Genomic DNA, 25,602 nt, shown 5'->3' on the forward strand with positions numbered 1-25,602 from the left:
GATTCTCAACCACAAAACACCTCAAGTAGGTCTCCAGGTTTTGATTAGTACGCTCCGTCTGACCATTCGACTGCGGATGAAAAGCCGAAGAGAAAGAAAGTTGAATACCAAGCCGAGAGCAGAACGCCCTCCAAAACCTGGAGACAAACTGCGTGCCCCTATCAGAGACCACAGCCGAAGGAATACCATGCAATTTCACAATATTATCCACAAAAATCTGCGCCAGAGTCTTAGCGTTAGGCAGACTAGTTAGTGATATAAAGTGAGCCATTTTACTGAAACGGTCAACCACCACCAAAATCACTGTTCTCCCGGAGGAACTCGGCAGATCCGTAATGAAATCCATAGACAAATGCGTCCAAGGACGAGACGGAATAGACAATGGAAGAAGTGGACCAGCCGGTCGAGTATGAGCAACCTTTTACCGAGCGCAGGTTTCACAGGCTGTCACGTAATTCTCAATGCTCACTCGGCAATACAGGCACTGGGAACACACGCTCGTGTGCATGAGCCTTTGTGTCCTACTAATGAATAAAGCAGTACATAGCAGTATGGAACATTTGGGTCAAGCAGTAAGTGACCAGTGCCTGGTCTGTTTATGATGACAAAGCAGTTCAGTGATAACAATCTATCCCCGCACTCAGGCTTATTGCCTACCTACTTGAAAATGTCATTTTAATATGGCATTTAGGCTTCATGCACAAAAACTGATCCACAAAATACGGATATCCTCTTTGCGATTTTCACATTCTTCTCAACCCCATCAATAGACAGGACTCTTCTCATCCACATATACACTCACCTAAAGAATTATTAGGAACACCTGTTCTATTTCTCATTAATGCAATTACCTAGTCAACCAATCACATGGCAGTTGCTTCAATGCATTTAGGGGGGTGGTCCTGGTCAAGACAATCTCCTGAACTCCAAACTGAATGTCAGAATGGGAAAGAAAGGTGATTTAAGCAATTTTGAGCGTGGCATGGTTGTTGGTGCCAGACGGGCCGGTCTGAGTATTTCACAATCTGCTCAGTTACTGGGATTTTCACGCACAACCATTTCTAGGGTTTACAAAGAATGGTGTGAAAAGGGAAAAACATCCAGTATGCGGCAGTCCTGTGGGCAAAAATGCCTTGTGGATGCTAGAGGTCAGAGGAGAATGGGCCGACTGATTCAAGCTGATAGAAGAGCAACGTTGACTGAAATAACCACTCGTTACAACCGAGGTATGCAGCAAAGCATTTGTGAAGCCACAACACGCACAACCTTGAGGCGGATGGGCTACAACAGCAGAAGACCCCACCGGGTACCACTCATCTCCACTACAAATAGGAAAAAGAGGCTACAATTTGCACGAGCTCACCAAAATTGGACTGATGAAGACTGGAAAAATGTTGCCTGGTCTGATGAGTCTCGATTTCTGTTGAGACATTCAAATGGTAGAGTCCGAATTTGGCGTAAACAGAATGAGAACATGTATCCATCATGCCTTGTTACCACTGTGCAGGCTGGTGGTGGTGGTGTAATGGTGTGGGGGATGTTTTCTGGGCACACAATAGGCCCCTTAGTGCCAATTGGGCATCGTTTAAATGCCACGGGCTGCCTGAGCATTGTTTCTGACCATGTCCATCCCTTCATGACCACCATGTACCCATCCTCTGATGGCTACTTCCAGCAGGATAATGCACCATGTCACAAAGCTCCAATCATTTCAAATTGGTTTCTTGAACATGACAATGAGTTCACTGTACTAAAATGGCCCCCACAGTCACCAGATCTCAACCCAATAGAGCATCTTTGGGATGTGGTGGAACGGGAGCTTCGTGCCCTGGATGTGCATCCCTCAAATCTCCATCAACTGCAAGATGCTATCCTATCAATATGGGCCAACATTTCTAAAGAATGCTATCAGCACCTTGTTGGATCAATGCCACGTAGAATTAAGGCAGTTCTGAAGGCAAAAGGGGGTCCAACACCGTATTAGTATGGTGTTCCTAATAATTCTTTAGGTGAGTGTATAGGTAAGGCCTCTTGCACACGAACATTGATACGCCGGGTCCGCAATACACGGGCACCGGCCCGTGTGCACTCCGCATCACGGATGCGAACCCTTTCACTTGAATGGGTCTGCAATCACGGAGATGCGGAACGGAAGCACAGATCAGAACCCCACGGAAGCACTACGGAGTGCTTCTGTTGTAGTTTCTGTACGTGCGTCCGCACCGCAAAAAATAGAACTTGTTCTATTTTTTTTTGCGGTGCGGACGGATCACAGACCCATTCAAGTTAAATGGGTCTCGATCCGTCCTGGCCGCCGCACGGACGTTGCCCATGCATTGGGGACCGCAAATTGCAGAACGGATGCACAACGGATGCACAACGTTAGTGTGCAAGAGGCCTAAGGGTAGGACATGTCCTATAATTTGCGAAAGGGCCACACAGATCCGCGAAAATATGGACATGTGCATGGCACAATAGAAATGAATGGTTCAGTGAGCTATCTGCAAAAAAACGCAGATGCAAAGAGATGAAAAGTACGGTCGGTGTGCATGGAGCCTAAATCAGTCCCACTATTTTTAGACATATGGTGGAGAGTTATCAAACTGGTGTAAAGTAGAACTGGTTTAGTTGCCCATAGCAACCAACCAGATTGCACCTTTCATTTTCCACAGCTCCTTTGGAAAATGAAAGGAGGAATCTGATTGGTTGCTAAAGGCAACAAAACCAGTTTTACTTTACACCAGTTTAATAAATCTCCACCATATGCTCCAATCCAAAAGGATGAGAGGATTTGTGGTATTTTCTCCATTTCACCACTAGATGGCGCCCAACGCCATCATTAGACGTGTCAAACACAAAGACAGCGAATAAGTCAATGGGTTTCCTCTGTCTGACATCCCCCGGGATCTACCTCACCCCGCCTGGCTGTGTCACTTCCCATCTATCCGCTGTTCTCGCGATATCAGCCGGGCGGATCCATCATGGCGGAAGGTAAAGAAGTGGCCCTGGGGGAACCTCAGGGGGTGTTGGGGCAGGGGGTTGGTGGCAGGTTAGTGCGTGATGAGGCTGCGGCCACCGCGGACAATATGGGGCGGAAGCCCGGGTGTGTGCGTGTGTTCAGGCCGGTCAGGTGACCCCGGCTCGCTCTCCGCTGTTCTGTCAGTGTGTAGGGAGGTGTGTGTGCAGGCTGTCTGACTGTAGGCGCTGTGCAGTGGATGTCACTGAGGCTGCACAGGGAGGAGTACACCGTTATCTGGAGGGACACAACCACTGCACTGTGGTGTGTAAGCTACAGTCCATAAGAATATACTGCACTATGGTGTGTAACCTACAGTCCATAAGAACACACTGCACTGTGGTGTGTAAGCTACAGTCCATAAGAACACACTGCACTATGATGTGTGAGCTACAGTCCATAAGAATATACTGCACTGTGGTGTGTGAGCTACAGTCCATAAGAGTACACTGCACTGTGGTGTGTAACCTACAGTCCATAAGAATACACTGCACTATGGTGTGTAACCTACAGTCCATAATAATACACTGCACTATGGTGTGTAACCTACAGTCCATAAGAATACACTGCACTATGGTGTGTAACCTACAGTCCATAAGAATACACTGCACTATGGTGTGTAACCTACAGTCCATAAGAATACACTGCACTATGGTGTGTAACCTACAGTCCATAAGAATACACTGCACTATGGTGTGTAACCTACAGTCCATAAGAATACACTGCAATGTGGTGTGTAACATACAGTCCATAAGAATACACTGCACTACTGCACTATGGTGTGTGAGCTACAGTCCATAAGAATACACTGCACTGTGGTGTGTAACCTACAGTCCATAAGAATACACTGCACTATGGTGTGTAACCTACAGTCCATAAGAATACACTGCACTATGGTATGTAACCTACAGTCCATAAGAATACACTGCACTATGGTGTGTAACCTACAGTCCATAAGAATACACTGCACTATGGTGTGTAACCTACAGTCCATAAGAATACACTGCACTATGGTGTGTAACCTACAGTCCATAAGAATACACTGCACTATGGTATGTAACCTACAGTCCATAAGAATACACTGCACTATGGTGTGTAACCTACAGTCCATAAGAATACACTGCACTATGGTGTGTAACCTACAGTCCATAAGAATACACTGCACTATGGTGTGTAACCTACAGTCAATAAGAATACACTGCACTGTGGTGTGTAACCTACAGCCCATAAGAATACACTGCACTGTGGTGTGTGAGCTTCAGTCCATAAGAACACACTGCACTGTGGTGTGTGAGCTACAGTCCATAAGAATACACTGCACTATGGTGTGTAAGCTACAGTCCATAAGAATACACTGCACTATGGTGTGTAAGCTACAGTCCATAAGAATACACTGCACTATGATGTGTAACCTACAGTCCATAAGAATACACTGCACTATGGTGTGTAACCTACAGTCCATAAGAATACACTGCACTGTGGTGTGTGAGCTACAGTCCATAAGAATACACTGCACTGTGGTGTGTGAGCTACAGTCCATAAGAATACACTGCACTATGATGTGTGAGCTACAGTCCATAAGAATACACTGCACTGTGGTGTGTAACCTACATACAGTCCATAAGAATACACTGCACTATGGTGTGTAACCTACAGTCCATAAGAATACACTGCACTGTGGTGTGTAACCTACAGACCATAAGAATACACTGCACTATGGTGTGTAACCTACAGTCCATAAGAATACACTGCACTATGGTGTGTAACCTACAGTCCATAAGAATACACTGCACTGTGGTGTGTAACCTACAGACCATAAGAATACACTGCACTATGGTGTGTAACCTACAGTCCATAAGAATACACTGCACTATGGTGTGTAACCTACAGTCCATAAGAATACACTGCACTATGGTGTGTAACCTACAGTCCATAAGAATACACTGCACTATGGTGTGTAACCTACAGTCCATAAGAATACACTGCACTGTGGTGTGTAACCTACAGTCCATAAGAATACACTGCACTGTGGTGTGTAACCTACAGTCCATAAGAATACACTGCACTGTGGTGTGTAACCTACAGACCATAAGAATACACTGCACTGTGGTGTGTAACCTACAGACCATAAGAATACACTGCACTATGGTGTGTAACCTACAGTCCATAAGAATACACTGCACTGTGGTGTGTAACCTACAGACCATAAGAATACACTGCACTATGGTGTGTAACCTACAGTCCATAAGAATACACTGCACTATGGTGTGTAACCTACAGTCCATAAGAATACACTGCACTATGGTGTGTAACCTACAGTCCATAAGAATACAGTGGCAGAAATACAAATCTAGATGGCATAAACTTAGACCGGCGGGCTCTCCTCTACGAATTTCCTTGCAGCAGATTTCTGCCCTAAGTGACACCTTTTTGGTGCAAATTAATTTAGACAAATTTATTATTGATTTGCATAAAAAAGGACAGATGTCTCCACCTTGTAAAGCACTTGTAAACTGAGTAGGCAAGGGAACGTGGGTTCCTAAAATATGCCAGATTTATCAAAGACGTGTACGGTTTTTGGACCAGTCCTGAGCTCCAGTTAATAGAAAGTGTCTACCTTCCCAAGTGACATCATGTGCCCCAGAAATGCACAATTACATTAGTAAATTTGCCCCCATTGAACCTTGGCTGGATAGCCTCAGTCCACAGCAATCCATTGAGCCCTAGAGCATAGAAATACATACATTGACCTGCGGTGCGGCTATGGCAGGCTACAAAATATGGTTAAAAACCTCTGTTCATCCCTAAATGCTATTATTCACTATATGCGAGTAAATGACTGCAATCTACTGAATTGATGATGAAAATGTGTCACAAGCAAGATTATTCCTCGGCAGGAGACCATCTGCAGGCCATTTCCGTGGACAGACTGTAGGTGGGAACCTTGAGGGCAGAGCAGCTTCTGCTTATCAGCATTGTGGGTCAGTGTGCCGCCTTCTCAGTAGAGAACCAAGGAATATACCGCCGAAATAGATGACATTTTGCAGTAGTGAAGTCTTTGAATAGCATGTCAGCAATATTAGTAAGAATTCGGAGCATACTTTGATCATGTGTGACGATACCGTGCTGTAATATATGGATGAGTATATGGTGTGATTGCATGTGTCCATATGTACATTTAAGTTACCGGCCTATTTGAGGGAGCGATTATTGTTTGAATTTTCGTGTGATCGTTTTGAAGTTAAAAGGGGTTGTCTCACTTCAGCAAATGGCATTTGTCATGTAGAGATGGCACTTACTAATGGATTGTGATTGTCCATATTGCCTCTTTTGCCGGCTGGATTCATTTTTTCCATCATACCATACTCTGCTCGTTTCCATGGTTACGACCACCCTGCAATCCAGCAGCAGTGGCCGTGTTTGCACACTGTAGAATAAAGTGAATGCCTATGTGCCCTCTATCCCTTTTCCTATAGTATGCAAGCATGACCACCGCTGCTGGATTGCAGAGTGGTCGTAACCATGGAAACGAGCTGTGTATAATGATGGAAAAATGCATGAAGCCAGCAAAGGAGGCAATATAGACCATCACAATATTAAGTTCCTTGTGTTAACTGTGTCTACATGATACAAATATTAAAACATAGGGGGCACACCAATATAAACAAAAATAATCCTGAGAGTGCAAAGGGGTGGTAAAAAATGGCACAACATACACCTGACCCAAGAGAGAGTCAAAAGAACCACCCTATGAATGCACATCCAACAATAACCAAGTAATAAAATATAGAAAGTTTATTAGACACGTATCCCGGCGCAGCTTCCTCAAGGAAGCCGGACTGCGCCGGCGATACGCGTTGGGCGTTTCTCATTCATTCAGGTCCACCGCTCCAGTTGCCTACACAGGTTTTGGCTCTTGTTACCTGACCCTATTGTGGTCTGTCTTCTTTATTCATTAGTGGCCTTACCTTCTCTTATATTTTCTCTATGCTGTTTATAGGTGCATATTGTAGATAGCTGCTTTATATTGTATGTCCCTACTGAGTGGACGTTCAGTGGTCTCTGTATGTGTCGGTGATATTTATTCTTACACCGACACGCTGTTCAGTTTTGTATACAATTTTAAAATGTGTGTTTGTTGATGTGTCTAATAAACTTTCTATATTTTATTACGGTTATTGTTGGATGTGCATGTATAGGGTGGTTCTTTTGACTCTCTCCTGTCTACATGATACATGCCATTTGCTGAAGTGAGACCACCCCTTTATGTAGTTCTCCTCACGTAATAGCCTCCAACGATGGAACGACGAGGGATACATTGTTTGTTTCCGTGGATTGGACAGCTCTGCCTAACTGGAAGATTATCTTTAGTGGCCGCCACATCCCCTCATCTAATCAGAAATCTGCCAGTCTTATTAGTAGTGTAAATGCTCTAGGGGCGAAAACGGCAACTATCGCGGTAACGAGCAAACAGCACAAATATTAAGTGATTGAACACAAACAACTTCCTAAATCGTTTCTTGACGCTCTTTAAAGCGGTTGTGTCACTTTAGCAGATGGCATTTATCATATAGACAAAGTTAATACAAGGCCCTTACTAATGTGTTATTATCCATATTGCTTCCTGTGCTGGCTGGATTCATTTTTCCATCACATTATACACTGCTCGTTTGCATGGCTACGACCACCCTGCCAGTCCATCAGTGCTGGTCGTGCTTGCGCAGTATAGGAAAAAGCACCAGCCTATGTGCGCTCCCATGGTCCTGGCCACCTGAGAGGCACTTTTTCCTATAGTGTGCAAGCACGACCACTGCTGATGGATTATAGGGTTGTCGTAACCATGGAAACGAGCAGTGTATAATGTGATGGAAAAATGAATCCAGCCAGCAAAGGAGACAATATGGACAATTGAAGTCACTGGTGCTGGGCTGCAATACCAGGCACAACCTCTGTACAATGTATGGTGCTATGCCTGGGGGAGATGCTGGGAGCCGGCTAGTCTCACCAGAGCTCCTATGAGCATGGCAGCTTCCCGTAACAGCTTATCCATAGGTCCTGAGGATAGGTCATCATTATATATTCCTGGATAGCCCCTTCAATGTTGAATACCCGTAGTACAGACTTCTTCCTAGTTACGGTGCATTCACACAACCATATCCATTTTGCAGTCTGAAAATTGTGGATCCTCAAAATACGGATGCGGGCCCCATTGGAAAAAATGCCTATTCTTACCAGCAAAAAGGACAAGAATAGGACATGTTCTATAATTTGTGGACAGCATGCGGGTGAGATCTGTGGTCTGTCTGCATTTTTTGCTCGGATGTGGACCCAAAATACGGTCGTGTGAATGCACCCTAATTGTAATTGAAAATTGACATGTTAAAACCGCCATTTGTTTCCATTTTACTGCAGTAATAATGTGCAATACTTGTCACTTTTAAATACATCCCCGTTCCACTAAGCGTCTGGCTACACGGCGACTTGTCGATACTATTGATTCTCATTACAAAAAAAGTTGCTTGACTTTTCAGCGGCAAGAAGTTCAGCGACACATGCCTCCATGTAGTTGTAGCTTTGTCACTCGACTTCCTGTCACACGGCAGATGTCACTGTGTAGCCGGCTCCTAACCTGTCAGCAGATTGTCAGGAGGACCACGGGGTCTTAAGGTGTCCCTGTCACAGCTGAATGCACAGACCTTTGTCAGAGGATCTGGAATGTCCTTTAATTAACCAGTTCTTAGCTGGTTTTCTCAAATATTTCATTAAGAAAGCCACAAAGTCCTTTCTTTCACAGTTACATAAAATTAGAATATGTTCTGCGACTATAAATTCATCATCATTTCTGAGGCTGGCTGAAACTTCCGACGCTTTCCCAGTATCCTAAATGGCAGGTTTTCACAATAAGGCCCTGTGCACACGACCATATCTTTAGTGCGCGGGTGTGGACCCATTCATTTCTACGGCGGCCGCAAAGGATGCGGACTGCATACCGTGCGCTGTCCGCATCCATGTGCCTGTTCTGTGGCTCCGCAAAAAAGATAGGCAAAAGATGTTTTTTACAACAGTGCTGGACGTGCGGAAAGAGAAAGTGCGGGGGGCACACGGCCGGTATCTGTGTTTTGCAGATCCACGGTTCGCAGACTGCAAAATGGGTATGGTCCTGTGCATGAGGCCTTATACAGAAAATTGAAGGTATCATAGAGAGGACTCAACACTATTTTTTAAATATTCCCCCCCCCCCACTCTTAAAGGGGCTGTCTCACTTCAGTAAGTGGCATTTATTATGTAGAGAAAGTTAATACAAGGCACTTACTAATGTATTGTTATTGTCCATATTGCTTCCTTTGCTGGCTGGATTAATTTTTCCATCACATTATACACTGCTCGTTTCCATGGTAACCGACCACCCTGCGATCCATCAGTGGTGGTCGTGCTTGCACAATATTGGAAAAAGCACTAGCCTATGTGGGCTAACGCTTTTTCATATAGTGTGCAAGCACGACCACCCCTGATGGATTGCAGGGTGGTCGGTAACCATGGAAACGAGCAGTGTATAATGTGATGGAAAAATGAATCCAGCCAGCAAAGGAAGCAATATGGACAATCACAATACATTAGAAAGTGGCTTGTATTACCTTTCTCTGCATGATAGATGCAACTTGTGAGACAACCCCTTTAATAATGTTCATCGTGAAGTGTAAGACCAGTTACAGGCATGATGCAATAAAAGTAAGAAATCTAGACAGTCTTGCAAGGAACTAAGTGTTTCCTTAGAAGGACGGTTGCTAAGTATTTCAACAGGATATAAGTCTGTGTCGTCACATGAACGGAGGGATCAATGTTTGCTCAGTAACTGAACATTGGCCTCAGTGGCAGAGGTCACAATAACGCCTGTACAAGCGTCATTGACGCCTGTTCAGGCCATTTTACTCCCTGGAAGTCTAAGTCTAAGGTGTACCAATACGCCTTGGACTTTTCCCCTACATTCAGCACTGTGATCGGCACAGGCAGTGCAGCGATGCTGCCTGTGCCTGCAATAACCAATAGCAAAGCTCCCCACAGCACGGAGCTTTGCTATTGGTTAGTTTGGGCGGGCGCCGGAGCAATACAGACCTCTGCAGCAGGGAAAGCTGGCGGGAGATGAAAGGAGGAGGGGCTGGCTCCCGAGGATGGCTGTACCAACGAGAGCAGGGCGCACTGCTCAAGGACCACAGCAAATATGACTATGTCTGGACATCAAGAAGACTATGACTATGTCCGGACATCAAGATGGAGGCACAGAACAAGGTGACAGCAGCAGCCTGTGATGTATGTAGTGCAGTGTGTGTAATGTATGTGGTGCAGTTTGTGATGTATGTATGCAGTGTGTGATCATCACACCTTGCCCCTCATGCATCACACCCTGCACTCCATACATCACACCCTGCCCTCCATACATCACACCCTGCCCCACAGGCATCACACCCTGCCTGCCCCACATGCATCACACCCTGCCTGCCCCACATGCATCACACCCTGCCTGCCCCACATGCAACACACCCTGCCCCACATGCATCACACCCTGCCTGCCCCACATGCATCACACCCTGCCTGCTCCACATGCATCATACCCGGCCTGCCCCACATGCATCACACCCTGCCTGCCCCACATGCATCACACCCGGCCTGCCCCACATGCATCACACCCGGCCTGCCCCACATGCATCACACCCGGCCTGCCCCACATGCATCACACCCGGCCTGCCCCACATGCATCACACCCGGCCTGCCCCACATGCATCACACCCGGCCTGCCCCACATGCATCACACCCGGCCTGCCCCACATGCATCACACCCGGCCTGCCCCACATGCATCACACCCGGCCTGCCCCACATGCATCATACCCGGCCTGCCCCACATGCATCACACCCTGCCTGCCCCACATGCATCACACCCGGCCTGCCCCACATGCATCATACCCGGCCTGCCCCCCATGCGTCACACCCTGCCTGCCCCGCATGCGTCACACCCTGCCTGCCCCACATGCGTCACACCCGGCCTGCCCCACATGCGTCACACCCGGCCTGCCCCACATGCATCACACCCGGCCTGCCCCACATGCATCACACCCGGCCTGCCCCACATGCATCACACCCGGCCTGCCCCACATGCATCACACCCGGCCTGCCCCACATGCATCACACCCGGCCTGCCCCACATGCATCACACCCGGCCTGCCCCACATGCATCACACCCGGCCTGCCCCACATGCATCACACCCGGCCTGCCCCACATGCATCACACCCGGCCTGCCCCACATGCATCACACCCTGCCTGCCCCACATGCATCACACCCTGCCTGCCCCACATGCATCACACCCGGCCTGCCCCACATGCATCACACCCGGCCTGCCCCACATGCATCACACCCGGCCTGCCCCCCATGCATCACACCCTGCATGCCCCGCATGCATCACACCCTGCCTGCCCCACATGCATCACACCCTGCCTGCCCCACATGCATCACACCCGGCCTGCCCCACATGCATCACACCCTGCCTGCCCCACATGCAACACACCCTGCCCCACATGCATCACACCCTGCTCTCCATACATCACACCCTGCCCCACATGCATCACACCCTGCCTGCCCCACATGCATCACACCCTGCCTGCTCCACATGCATCATACCCGGCCTGCCCCACATGCATCACACCCTGCCTGCCCCACATGCATCACACCCGGCCTGCCCCACATGCATCACACCCGGCCTGCCCCACATGCATCACACCCGGCCTGCCCCACATGCATCACACCCGGCCTGCCCCACATGCATCACACCCGGCCTGCCCCACATGCATCACACCCGGCCTGCCCCACATGCATCACACCCGGCCTGCCCCACATGCATCACACCCTGCCTGCCCCACATGCATCACACCCGGCCTGCCCCACATGCATCATACCCGGCCTGCCCCCCATGCATCACACCCTGCCTGCCCCGCATGCATCACACCCTCCCTGCACTCCATACATGTCACACTGATGTATGTGGTGCAGTGTGTGTGATGTATGTAGTGAATGCAGACAGGCTATTATAGCCAAGTGATACATACAGGGAAGATCCAGTATATTGGACCAGACTTTATCCCTTAGCTATAATTGCCTGCTGTTAATTAGATCAGTAATGGTTCCCCCACATAAATTCCCACCTTTTAGGCCACGTTCACACCACCACTATATATTTCTGTTGTTCTGCTCCATTAGATAAGCAGAACAACGAATATAATGGAAGTCCTGGATCAGGCATGTAAGGCTGGGTTTTTGTCAGAAGTTCAACATACACAAAAACCGTATGCCATACTGTGGTATCCGTCACCATACAAAGTTTGTTTTTTGCATGACTCTGCAGGATGGGAAAGTGTAGTGTTTTTGCATTTTGTAAGGTCCAGCAAAAAATTTTTAGGCTAACATACTTTGTCTTCATTTCTTTTTTTTTACAATGGAATTCTATGGTGACAGATGTCACAGTATGGGCGTCTGTTAATATATATAAGTTTTTTGTGTGTAAAAACGTCATGTGAACCCAGCCTAGCTGACAGGGAAGAAGGTGAACAGACCCCCCCCCCCCCCCCAACTATGATGGAGTCCGTTCAGTTTCCATTTGGGATCTGTCTTTTTACCAGACAAAAAAGTGCTGCATATAAGGCTTTTTTCTCTGGTAAAATGTAGTGCGACCTCTGCTCAGTGGTGACATGTCCCCAAGCGACACATCACTGCTGAGGCCAGTGATTGGCCACAGCGGCACACATGATTCCATTTGGATGTGTACAGTAGGTACAGTGCAGTACTTGCTAAAATTAAAAGGGTTTCTAAAGCTAGAATATCCCTTTTTAAGGCCCCTTACATGGGCCAGTGCATAGCCCTTGGTTCACTGCCTGCTTGCTGAGTAGAGAATGGCTGCATTTACATGCAGCAGTCCTCTCCTTTGTATGGGCAGAAGTGATCACTTCTGTGATTGTTTGTCCCCATACTCATTCATTGTTTACCAGCAGCCGATTTATGTTTACACTAGACCAGGGATCAGGAACCTCCGGCGCGCCAGATGTTCTGAAACTACAACTCCCAGAATCCTTCTCTCACTTTTATGAGGTTTACAAGAACAGCTGAGCACGTGTGCATGCTGGGAGTTGTTTGCTGATCCTTGCACTGCCAATCTGCGGGACAAAAGCTGATTTTATGGACCACATAAAAGATCTCATCACGACAAACAAGCTGGTCCCCGATCATTGCTGTCATCCTTGGCCCATGTAAAAGGCCCTTTAAAGCTAAATCTGATTAGTTCCTGTATATAGTTTGCCAGATTAATGGAATTTCATCTTAATGTTTTTACCTGTAGACCAAAGCATTGTGAAGAATTGCAGGTTGTAAAATGTTCACGTTTCTTTCTTATTTCATGCTAGTTTTCATTTGATTTTCTGTTAGAGGAAGTGGGCAAATTGCAGAAGCACTTGGCGCTTCTACGCCAGGAATATGTCAAACTACAGCAGAAACTGGCAGAAACAGAAAAGAAATGCACCCTTCTAGCCGCCCAGACGAGCAAAGAGGTTTCCGACGAGTCTTTCATCAGCCGCCTCCTGGCAATTGTCGCCCAGTTGTACCAACAGGAACATTACAGGTCAGACGCTGGGGGGAGTTTCTGACTTTTCTGTGTTGTCTCTTACCTATGTCTTCCTTTCTTTATATGCTTATTATTCTCTGACTATTCTGTTGGCACACATGGTTACCTAGAGGTGAACCCATGTCCAGGTGATACCCCAGTATATCTTCACATACTACAAATCTGGTTCCACAAGGGGTATGCCGTATGGCAATGAATTCTTGAAAACAATGGACAATTCTTCTCCATTTTTCAGTGGGAGAGACCTTAACAGGTTATTGTGCTTCAAGGTGTGGTATTGTGTCTTCAAGGTTTCTTCAAGTTTTGCACTATGTACTTACATAGTTGTAAACCAGGAAAATCAATTAAAGGAAGCTGAAAGGAGCTGGATTCTATTTCATGATTCTCTACACATTAAATCAATGCCAAATCCAATATGTAAATCCAAACAAATTTGGTTGCCTAAAAGGTATAGCCACACAGGGCTGATTTTGATGCAGTTTTGTTGCGGGTTTTGCTGTGGATTTCATTCTGTGCATTACAAACGGTGAAATTCTTGGTGGAAATCCGCATCAAAATTGACGTGTTGCAGTTTTTTTTTTTCGCACCACGTGGATGAGATTATGTGATTTTTGCCTGCGAGTGGGGCGAGTTTTGTATACGATTGCGTTGCGTTCTTCATTTTTTTCCGCACGAATGCAATGCGTTTTGCACGTGCTTGAGAAAAAACTGACTGTGGTACCCAGACCCGAACCCAAACTTCTTCACTAAAGTTCGGGTTTGGGTTTGGTATTCTGTAGATTTTAATATTTTCCCTTATAACATGGTTATAAGGGAAAATAATAGCATTCTGAATACAGAATGTTTGTTTAGTAAAATGTAAATTGAGGTGTGAAAAAAATAATAATAATTAACTTACGTGTTCCAATTGATCGCGCAGCCGGCATCCTCTTCTTGCTTTTTCTTTCAGGACCTGCAAAAGGACCTTTGGTGACGTCATCACGCTCACCATGTGGTGAGCGCGATGACATCACCAAAGTTCCTTTTGCAGGTCCTGAAAGAAGAAGAAGAAAGAGGACCAGCTCGGCTGCGCGATCAAGTGGATGAGGTGAGTTAAATTTCTTTTTGATTTTTAACCCCACAATGGACCTTTTACTTAGCATTCTGAATTAAAGAATGCTATTATAATGGAAAATAATAAAGTAAATGGGGTCCCGGGTAACTCATCCCTCGTCTCCTTAGCAACCGTGCGTGAAAATCGCATTGCATCCGTACTTGCTTGCGGTTGCTTGCGATTTTCAGGCATCCCCATTCATTTCTATGGGGCCTGCGTTGTGTGAAAAACGCAGAATATAGAACATGCTGCGATTTTCACCAACGCACAAGTGATGCGTGAAAATCACTGCTCATCAGAACAGCCCCATTGATGTGAATGGGTCCAGATTCAGTGCGGGTGCAATGCGTTCACCTTACACATGACCAAAGGTACATTTTCACGCGGTGAGGAGCAGCAAGTTATCTTGAAAGAAGCTATCCTTCCAGACAACTGGCTGCTCGTTCATTGGTGTTGAAGCACTGTATTTACATTCAGTGATCACCTCCACAGTATGATGAGCGAAGGCTATTGCGATCACTCGTCCTCATACATATGCATTGTTTCCCGGCAGCAGATTGCTGTTTACACCGCATGATATCGGTGATACGGCTTTATGCTCTTAAGGCTCCACACGTCCGTATAATGGGTGTGGACCCATTCATTCTCTATGGGGATGAAATGGATGCGGAGAGCACACTATGTTCTTTCCGCATTTCCGGAGCGTGCCCCCGATCTTACGGTTCGTGGCTCCTGAAAAGAATAGAACATGTTCTATTCTTGTCCGCAATTGCGGACAAGGATAGGCAGTTCTATGGGGGTGCCGGCTGGGTGTATTGCGGATCCGCAATGCACTACGGACGTCTGAATAGACCCGAAATACAGCGGCTCCCCATAGTATGATTATTGTGTTTACTGAACACATGTCCCTGGATAGTAGCTGGAGCAGGGTCAGGAGGGAGCGGGCTCAGCTAGTAATGGCACCATGGGATTCTCTGCCAGCGCTACAACCCAGCCAGATGTATGTAATGAATATACCTCATGGCAGTGACTTGCACTAGACAGCACATAAACTTCACATTACTGTATTAGACAGTGTTCACATCTTCATCGGAGTCTCTACATGAGCCTTCCTCACAGATTCCGTTATCTCTGAATGTAAAAATGTCACTCACTGCGATAATATTTTTCCTGCATAGTGAATAATATGCAATGAATCCATCACTTTATGGAAACCACAACACGAATGCAAACAGAGCTTTTCACAGCATCACCCAACAGGGATTACCCTCAAATAAGTGGAATACAGATGCATGTATGATTAAAGGGGCTGTCCGAATTTTTTAGGACAGTATAAATATTAAAATAATAAAAAAAACATAGGAAATATATGAAGAGGAAATAATAATTAAAAGGAAAAACCATATACTCACCATTCTAAATCCCCTCCAATCCAGCACCGCAAATTTGTCTTCTCCTACAGCTGGGACCCTCACTGACCATGAGACACCCACACCCCCTCAATTATGTAGTAGTTATCCCCTATCTTCCCAAATGAATAGAGTGGCTGGTGGGGAATGTGCGTAGCCGCTTCATTCATTTCTATTGGCGTTCCAGAGATTGCTGACTACAGCGCTCTTCTGTCTCCGAAACTACCATAGAAATGAATGGAGCAACTGCACACAGGCCCCCCCCGGCCGTTCCGTTCATTTCAGAGGACTGCACGGGTTCCTCATTCTCGTGATCAGTGGGGTACCAGCTGTAGGACCTCCACCATCTAGTAGTTATTCCCTATCCTGTGGATAGGGGATAACTTTCTTAACTGGAATATCCCTTTAATAATTCCCCATATACAAAATAGCTGAGCAGGTATGTGTGATCACGTCTCATCACTTGTTGGCTAGAATAGCGCAGCATCCAGCAATATTCTTGCTATCAGAATGACAGAAGCTGTGATGGAAGTCCTACAAACCATGTTTTTAAACCGGTGGGGATCCATTGTATGGGTGATCTGACACCCCATAATGTCTTCCATAAACCATAAGCACATAAACTGATGTGTGGGGGGTCAAAAGAAACCGTTTCATAGGCTGAAGTCCTTGTCATTATGCAGTTCTGCAGGTCCAGGTTCTCCAGTGGATGGGTTTGGGCTGTTTGTGCATATTGTATCAGAACTCAAAGCCATGTGATCACCATGGACATAATATTTCCATGTACGAGATGTCAGCTACATTGTGGATACCTAGAAAGCATTCTTCCCATAGAGAAGTATGTTGCTTTTCAGTTGCCTGGCATAAATAAACCAGGTATGTATCAAGCTCACTGGCTTGCACAATGTATCATAAGCATGTGACTTACTCTTCCATTGAAACTTGCAATGTGACCGGGTTCTTTCATTGGGAAAATTTGCCTATTTTGCACAATTTGATAGTCTACTAACCGGTATAACTACAGATTTATTGCTAAGTTAGTTCCTGTGTGCATTTATCACAGGATACGAGTGGGAAGCTCATTTCCCTGCGGTGGGAGCAGTTTTTGGCTCCTTCCAGATTTTTGCACTGGTCAGGTTTCCTGCTCTGTAGCGTGGTGTATTCCTGCCACGGATTCCATTCATTCCCTGTATGCAGTCCTGTATTTTTTATAAGTCCCGGTATGACCTCGTTTATTGCTCAATGGGCTATAGTTGAAGTTGACCTAAAATCAATTATATGTTTACTGACTGCTTGATGTGCTTTTGGTTCATCGGGTCTGAAAAATTAGACCTGCAGTATAAAGCACGTGGGATGGGCAGCATTGTCCTCAGCCGTTTATGATACATTAAAGGGTATTTCCAAGGTTCTGATATTGATTACCTCTCAGAATAGGTCATCAATATCAAATAGGTGGGGGTCTGACACCCGGGGCTCCCACCAATCATCTGTGTGCTCCTTTTCGAAGCTTACCAAGCACAGCACCATCCATTAGAAAGCGGCCATGGTTGGTATTGTAGCTCAGCCGCATGAACGTTGTAAAAGGAAATATTAATTATTAATATTTTGGATAATTCCACTCCAAAATCTAGCTTAAACATACACTCACTCACACGTAATAGCAGCACCCTCCCAAACCTAACTATAAGCTGACCCTACAGGGTAAAAAGGGTTAATGCAGGGGTTAACAGGGCAATACAGGGGTAGCTGTGGGATACAGAGGTATGGCAGGGGTTAATGGGATATAAGACTGCGTTTGTGGTATAGGGTAATACAGGGATATGGCAAGGTAGGGGTAAATGATTTATTTGGGGTAGGCACTGCAGGGGTTAATAATATTTCAGGGATAATGCAGGGTTAATATTGTAGGGATAGGGGTTAATGCAGGGGTAATATTGCAGGGAGCAGGGATATATAATGTAGGGGTTAATATTGCAGGGTGTATGGATATATTGGTGGCAATGGGAAAGGGTTACAGGGGGTAATGATACTCAGCCAGACATTAAGGGGTTAATGCTCATTCTTAGAGGATGATCCTTGCTTGGGCTCGTTTTCCAAGGGTTAAGGGCACCTTCACACGAGCGGATCCCGTGCGTGGAATCCACTTCTTGAAAGAGTGCCAAGCCCCATTCCGGACGGCAGGGTGGGGAGAGCATAATAACTAGGCTGGTATATATGTGTGTGTATATATATATATCGGCGCTTACTGGAACTACACTGCCTTTTCAAACAGCCTATTGGTTGGGGTGCTGGGAGTCAGACTCCCGCTGATCTGATAACCTATTGGTAGGTCATCAGTATCAGAATGTCGGAAAACCCTTTAAAGTCCAGATTTATCAAACTGGTTTTGTCTTAGTACTGGAGTAAATTTCGACTTCTGTTGTTTTCATTGTAAGACGCTTTTGTTTATTTTTTGTACCTGCTAAGTCAGTTTCCGAAATCCTGCTGTTTTGTGGGCGTTCCTGTGGAGCACATTGATTTTCGTCCTCAATTATGATAGGAAATGTCCCAAAAAATTGTCTCACCTGCACTCCGCCGTAGCTGCGATAGGTGAAAATAAGCCAGAATGTGAGAGTTTGCTTGTGCTAAATTCAACAAGTGCTGTGCCACTTACATAGATTTGGCTCAGACCTTTACCTTTAGGCCTCTTTCACACGAACGTGTGCGCTCCGTGGCCATATTGCAGACTGCATTTGCGGATCCGCAATACACGGGCGCCGTTCTGTGGGCATCCCGCATCACTGATGCGGACCCATTCACTTGAATGGGTCTGCAAATCCGTAGATGTGGAATGGTGGGGAACGGAACCCTATGGAAGCACTACGGAGTGCTTCCATGGGGTTTCGTCTCGTACTTCCGTTCCGCAAAAAGATATGTCCTATCTTTTTGCGGAACGGGCGGATCGCGGACCCATTAAAGTGAATGGGTCCGCTATCCGCTGCGGCTTCCTCATGGTTGGTGTTCGTGCATTGCGGCCCGCAGCACGGCCACGGGGCGCACACGTTCGTGTGCAAGAGGCCTTACACAAATAGACAACTGTGAAGACAAACTTCAATTTGACCCCTGTTGATAAATCAGGGCCTAAGTGTATGTAGGATAGGAGCATTGGGGCATTTCCTTGCTGTGATTCTCTACTTGGATTGCGCTGCATCACGCAGGGCACGGTCTATTTGTTGTGAGCCGTTGACATACCGGGCTTCACAACCCTATGCTAGGCGGAGACTTCCGCCTAGCAGGGAGCCTGGTGACATCACCAGCTCAAGCTGGTGGTGTATATCGCTGTTCTAGGCAGTTTTGGAGGCAGATATTACTAGTTCCCACCTTTAAAACCGCCCAGAACAGCGATATACACCGCGCTGTTGGCGTCACCGGGCTCTCTGCTAGGTGGAAGTCTGCGCCTAGCATAGTGATGTGAAGCCCGGCTCACAGCAAGCAGACCTTGTCATGCAAGGTGCAGCGCAAGGCATGGGGAGCATCGGAGCAAGGAAATGCTCTGATGCTCCTATCCTACATGCTAATGGAGTGAAGGGGAGCTTATATCTGAAAAGTGGTAAGAAAAGTGGACAGGGTTCCCTGAGTGGTGCCATGGCTAGAACCTTCTGTCAGATTTATCATAGTAAAATTTAGCGCAGTGTTGTGATTGGCATATGAAACACTGGTCTTAAATCTGCACCACAGTTTTTAGTGTTGTAGAGATACATTTGTACATTGCTTACAATTGGTGAATAAAATACAATCTCAGTGAGTTTGTGAAGGCTGGTTTTATTTTAAAAAAATGGAATTCTAATGTTAAAGGCTATGGACATCATTCTACTGATTTGGGACTAAAAATAATTTTTTCACTTTAAACATTTCCAACAGTTTTTCCTCTACAGCTTTCACTTTCATTACATGTGCAGGCTGTTGCTTTCTTCTTCACAGTGCTTAATCTATAGCCCTTATCTGTATTTTCCTAACTGCTCACAGACACTCCTTACAGCAGCCACTTGGTTCTTGGCATTGATGGGTTTTTGGTGGTTAGACCTCACCCGACCAGATAGAAATGGCATATCCTTGTAAATCATCACTTAGTATGGTGGGAAAACCCTTTCAGGTGCTGAAAATACTATGCAGTTCTCATGACTGGTCATGGATGAAATTGTGAGCAGTGTGAAGATAATTATTTTTGGTAGACCGTGATAAGAGATCACACAGGTCTTAATTGTTTGCTTTACTTCTGTGCCTCAGTGACCTGAAGATAAAAGTTGGAGACCAGAGCATCAACGCTCATAAGTTTGTGTTGGCTGCCAGAAGTGAGACATGGAGTCTGGCCAACCTGGCATCTACAGAAGAACTAAACCTGTCAGGTGAGGAACCTCTGAGTTCTGCTCTGCAACATTACATTTGCTTTATCTGTTGTGTATGCTCCTACCATAAAGGGGTGATATGATTTAAATATTGATGACCTATGCTCAGGATAGCTCGTCAATATCTGATCATTGGGGTCCGACTCGTGGCACCCTGCTGATTCCCAAGTGAAGGGTTTTGAGCTGCAGTAACAAGCGCAGCTGCTTTACAATGAACGGCTCTGTGTTTGGTATAGTGTGAAGAGGCTGAACCCCTATGATCAGATATTAATGAACTATTCAGAGGATCATTGTTTAGTTCCTGGAAAACCTCTTTATACAAATTAATGTTATGTCAATTCTTGAATACATTTTTTTTTTTTTTTTACTTTTATCTTAATATGTAAAGTTTTTACTGATTTAATTTGTTAATGACTCTGGACACCTCTGGGCATTTTTATTTTGTTCATTTGCTTCCTAAATCCAAAATTCTTCAACTTTATAGTCTTCATTAAAAATTCCTACTGCTATTGCTGACATGCAGATCTCTTAGCTTAGCGAACCAGGCACAGGCAGGAGCCCGCTCCGCTAATCCTGGCATAGCTCTTTTCCTACTTTTCCTACCAGGCTTCGCCCCATTTTCTTATGGTTTTCAGTTACTGCAACTGATTTGTTCCCGTTGTGGTTTTTCCATCTACCTTGGTCACTTCTCTTTCTTGACGGACTCTATTCCTTCATTTTTTTTTTCCTTTACGGTGGTTCAGCCTACAGATGTTTTCATAAACAGTTGATTCCTTCAAGATTTAGCGAGTTTTTCCTATGTGGAAGTATCCCTTCCTAGTATTTGCACATTTGCATCCCTACTTCTTTGTCCCCATGGAGGCGAGATTTGCTGCAACAACATTCTGCGGTCCTCGATATCTGGCTGTCCCTTCCAGGACATTATGTTCAGTCGGTCTCCTTCCAGTTGGTGTTTCACTGACTGGTTTTCCTTGGTTCTTTCTGCACTGCTCCTTCGCAGACTTCCACAGTGTCCCCCATAATAGTGACCTCTACAGCACCCCTCCCCCGTAATAGTGACCTCCACAGCAGCCCAACCCCTTAACTTTGACCTACACAGCAGCTTGTCCGTTTAACAGAGACCTCCACAGTGCCCCATCCTATTAACTTTGACCTTCACAGCCCTCCGTCCCCATAATGTGGTAATGGAGACAACATACAAGTGCGGCAGCTCATTACTACACTCCCACCCTCCTCTCTGTACTTCATGCCTTCTCATGAACTCCATTCCCACAGATATTCAGCTGAAGATCATATTAAACTGGATAATAATCCCTGACAAGTAGAGCAGAGAGGAGGATGAGGCAGCTCTTTAGCTTAGTGTTCTGGAGTAACTCGTCCTCCTGTGTGATTAGGACAGGTTTTGTGTGTACTAATAGGACGGAGGCCATTTTATTTTCCCTGATGATTGCTCCTTAGACAAACAAGACATTATACCGAATGAATGGTATTTGGGAATATACTTATAATAAAGTAATATTTTAAGTATTTTCAGTCATTTTATTTTCTTATTTCCAGGAGAACCCCTTTAAAAGTGCCCCCCCCCCCCCCCGCACCACTCCCTTTTAATATAAAACCTCCACAGCACCCCATCCCCTTAATATAAGACTTCCACAGCCCCCTGTCCCCTAACAGTGACCCCTAACAGTGAAGAAAAGTGGAGTTGTTATGGAAACCTGGTGTAACTGTGTATGTCAAGACTGAAGGACCTGCGAATTTCTCTTAGATAATAAGGGTCATGTGACTGTGTGAATGGCAGTTAGAATGTGAGTAAAGCTAAAAGCTCCTATTGGCTAATATATTTTTTGGAATATCTCAGGAATGTTACATCCTAGAGGGCTGACACCTGATGCCTTCCTGGACACCTGATCTAGCTACGTGCCAAATTTGGTGCAGATCGGTCCAGTTGTTTGGCCGTGCATAAAGAACAGACAACAGAAAGACAGACAGACAAATTCTTTTTTATATAGAAAAGGCCCCTTGCAGACGAGCGAGTGTCTCGCTGCGGAGTCGCAGTGAGGCACCCGGCCTGAACTCCCAGCACTGCCGGGGTCACATAGCATTATATTGATTTATGATGCTATGTAACCCTTACAGTTCTGGAATGTATTGGATAACACTGACAGAATTATGTCAGAGTCATCTAATACATATTCCATACCTCTAAGGGGTACATAGAATCATAAATCAATATAACGCTATGTGACCCTGACAGTGCTAGGAGTTCAGGCCGGGTGCCTCGCTCGCTCGTCTGCAAGGGGCCTAAGAGGTACGTATGTTTACAAGGAGCTCCTGCTCAGTCATGTGTTGCATGGACAGCTTTTTGAATGGCAACTGTGCAAAAGGACCTTCCCCGTCCTGCCCCCTCCTAGTAAATCATGCCCACTTTCCTTGCCACTTTTAAAAAGTAGTGAGAAGCGTAAAGGCCAATTATAGTGCAAATATAGCGTGTGCCATAATTTGTGCCTTTTTTTTTACGCCTCTTTTGTGGTGTGAAACCAATGATATATCTTCCCACTGGTTACAAAAGCTTGATCTGTTCTCAGATTCTGACCCCGAGGTGACCATGGCAATGCTTCGCTGGATCTATACTGATGAGCTGGACTTGCGGGAGGACGATGTCTACTTAACAGAGTTGATGAAGCTTGCAAACAGATTTCAGCTCCAGCTCCTGAGAGAAAGGTATGCTGCTTCCTCCAAGCATTATCGTATTTGTCTTTTCCTGATATATGATGTGCGTTGGCATGAATCTTTTGTCTTTGTGGCAGGTGTGAAAAGGGAGTCATGTCGCTGGTGAATGCAAGGAACTGTATCCGCTTCTACCAGACAGCAGAAGAACTCAATGCCACCACCCTGTTGAACTATTGTGCTGAGATCATTGCCAGTCACTGGGTATGAGGCTGTTGAACTAATGTTTTTTAGTCAATGTTACTTTATTGCAAGGTATTTCTAAACACAAGCGGTAAAAATAAAAATTATATAGGACAAAACTACTGTATAAGATAAAAACATTTGATCTGTTCTCTCAAGTGATCTCAGTCTGTATAGCCCAGTAGTTGTAGTCCACGCTGTAATAAAGCAGCGGTTACAGGCTGGGGTCCACGTTTAGTTTTTTTAATGCAGTTTTTGAAGTCGGGGTCAAGAATGAATCATAAAAGAAGACACTTACGGTATATAGCAGGGATGCTCAACCTGCGCGCCTCCAGCTGTTGTAAAACGGCAACTCCCACCTGCTGTAGGATGATCGCTGTAGGCTGCCTGGGCATGCTGGGAGTTGTAGTTTTGCAACAGCTGGAGGGCCGCATGTTGGGCATCCCTGGTATATAGGAAAGAATGAGACTTCTATGTTTTTTTGCATTCCCTGGGGGCTTTGGTTTCAAAAACTGCATAAAAAAAGCTAAGCACACCCTTAGGGCATGGTCACGCGGAAAGGAATTGCTGCTGCAAATTTTTCTGCAGCAGAAATTCCGCTGTGGATTCGTTTTTGCTGCACACTTGTAGCCGATTTCATCCTATGCATTGCAAAGGGGCTATGAGCCTCAAGCATCAGGCCTTCTTTCAGATCAGCAGGGCTGGCTGTGTGACCAGTGCCCACCTTGTGTACTGCTGATGAACTAGGCCACAGGTAAAATGTGCTGAAAATTAAATGAAAAGAGAATTGGGATTAGGGTAAAATGACTACTTATCAAGCGAGCTCTCCACAGAACTAAACTAACTGAGGGGTCTCGGGGTGCACCACCCTCCACCACTGCCCATACACACCCACATTATTAATAAGTGTGTGGGGGAGGTGGCCCTCCCTGAGTCCTCTTAGTCAGTTTAGAAGGGCCAGAGCCCTCCGTTTAGTGGTGTGAAGTACTCCCTTAATAACTATAGGTGGTGGTTAGGGGTGTAAATGTCAGAGTGGTACTGGAAGGGGACCCTCAGTCAGGCACTTTGTCAACTATGTTTTTGAAAAGGGGCATGTGACACAACCTGTCCATCACCGAGTTGTATTAAAATGCACAGCGTCCACACTAGTTTCCTTCTCATCCATAAGATGCCTAAGGGCAGATAAAAGCTAGGTGTGACATTAGGGCACAGAGAAACTCTATTGTACACCAGGTGGGACAGTTGCTCAGGTAGACAAGCAACATCTGGCAAATGCATAGGAAGTCCTATTATTTGATAGGACATATACCCGCTGGTTGTGTTAAATGGGGCTTGCGGGAACATGTCAGCTGGCCTTTTCTCTAATTTAATTGCTCTGCACGTAGCGCATTGTGCTATAGCCATTTCCACAAGCAGGGGTTTCCGTGGCCTGGGATTAAGTTCAGATAAAATAAATGCATGGCTACATGACTGGACTTCTTGGATGAGTCCCGTTTACTTAAAATTTGTCATGGACTCCCTCTCCCTGTACATGATAGTTGTCAATCATTCACTGATAGGTGGGGGATCTGGAGTAGGACTCTATGGGCTAATATAGACACTATAGCTTGTGTGCATATGAAATACCACAACTACTACCTACCTATAGGATAGGCAACCAGTAGACTTGCTGAACTACTGGGACCATTTGGTTGTTTCTGTCTTCTCCATAGAGTTGTATGGAGTGGCAGTGCTGCTATGTGTGACCTTACCCAGTCTCCCTTTGCCATAACATGCAGTCTACAGATCCACGTATACATGTCCATGCGTCTGGATTAGTCCCGCAGTGCCACTGTTTTCTATAGTAAGCCATACATCCAGACTTTCCTGAAGCAGTGCCACTTTGCTTGCAGTATTCAGCATTTGCTGGTTATGTATATCCCATAGGAGATGGGTTCATTGATAATTTGTTTGGTTGCATTTTTAGGACGATCTAAGGAAGGAAGACTTCAGCTCAATGAGTGCTCAGCTATTGTACAAAATGTTTAAATCAAAGACTCAGTTTTCTTTACACAAAGCAATTAAAGTGGAAAGAGAAGATGTTGTTTTCTTGTATCTGATAGAGATGGATGCCCAGGTATGGTAAC

At 45.7% G+C, this 25,602-nt stretch overlaps 1 protein-coding gene across 1 annotated transcript in view; it reads left to right on the forward strand.

The window, feature by feature from the left end:
- Positions 1-2,908: 2,908 nt before the first annotated feature.
- Positions 2,909-25,602, forward strand: part of ANKFY1 (ankyrin repeat and FYVE domain containing 1) — a 57,589-nt gene continuing 34,895 nt past the window's right edge. The window contains exons 1-6 of the mRNA XM_040424846.1: positions 2,909-2,991; positions 13,484-13,676; positions 20,448-20,566; positions 23,152-23,287; positions 23,374-23,497; positions 25,443-25,592. Coding sequence (XP_040280780.1) covers positions 2,982-2,991; positions 13,484-13,676; positions 20,448-20,566; positions 23,152-23,287; positions 23,374-23,497; positions 25,443-25,592 — 732 coding nt within the window. The 5' untranslated portion in view covers positions 2,909-2,981. The remainder of the gene's footprint in view (positions 2,992-13,483; positions 13,677-20,447; positions 20,567-23,151; positions 23,288-23,373; positions 23,498-25,442; positions 25,593-25,602) is intronic.

The sequence above is a fragment of the Bufo bufo genome, chromosome 3 (assembly GCF_905171765.1).
Source record: "Bufo bufo chromosome 3, aBufBuf1.1, whole genome shotgun sequence".
Classification (NCBI taxonomy): Eukaryota; Metazoa; Chordata; class Amphibia; order Anura; family Bufonidae; genus Bufo; species Bufo bufo.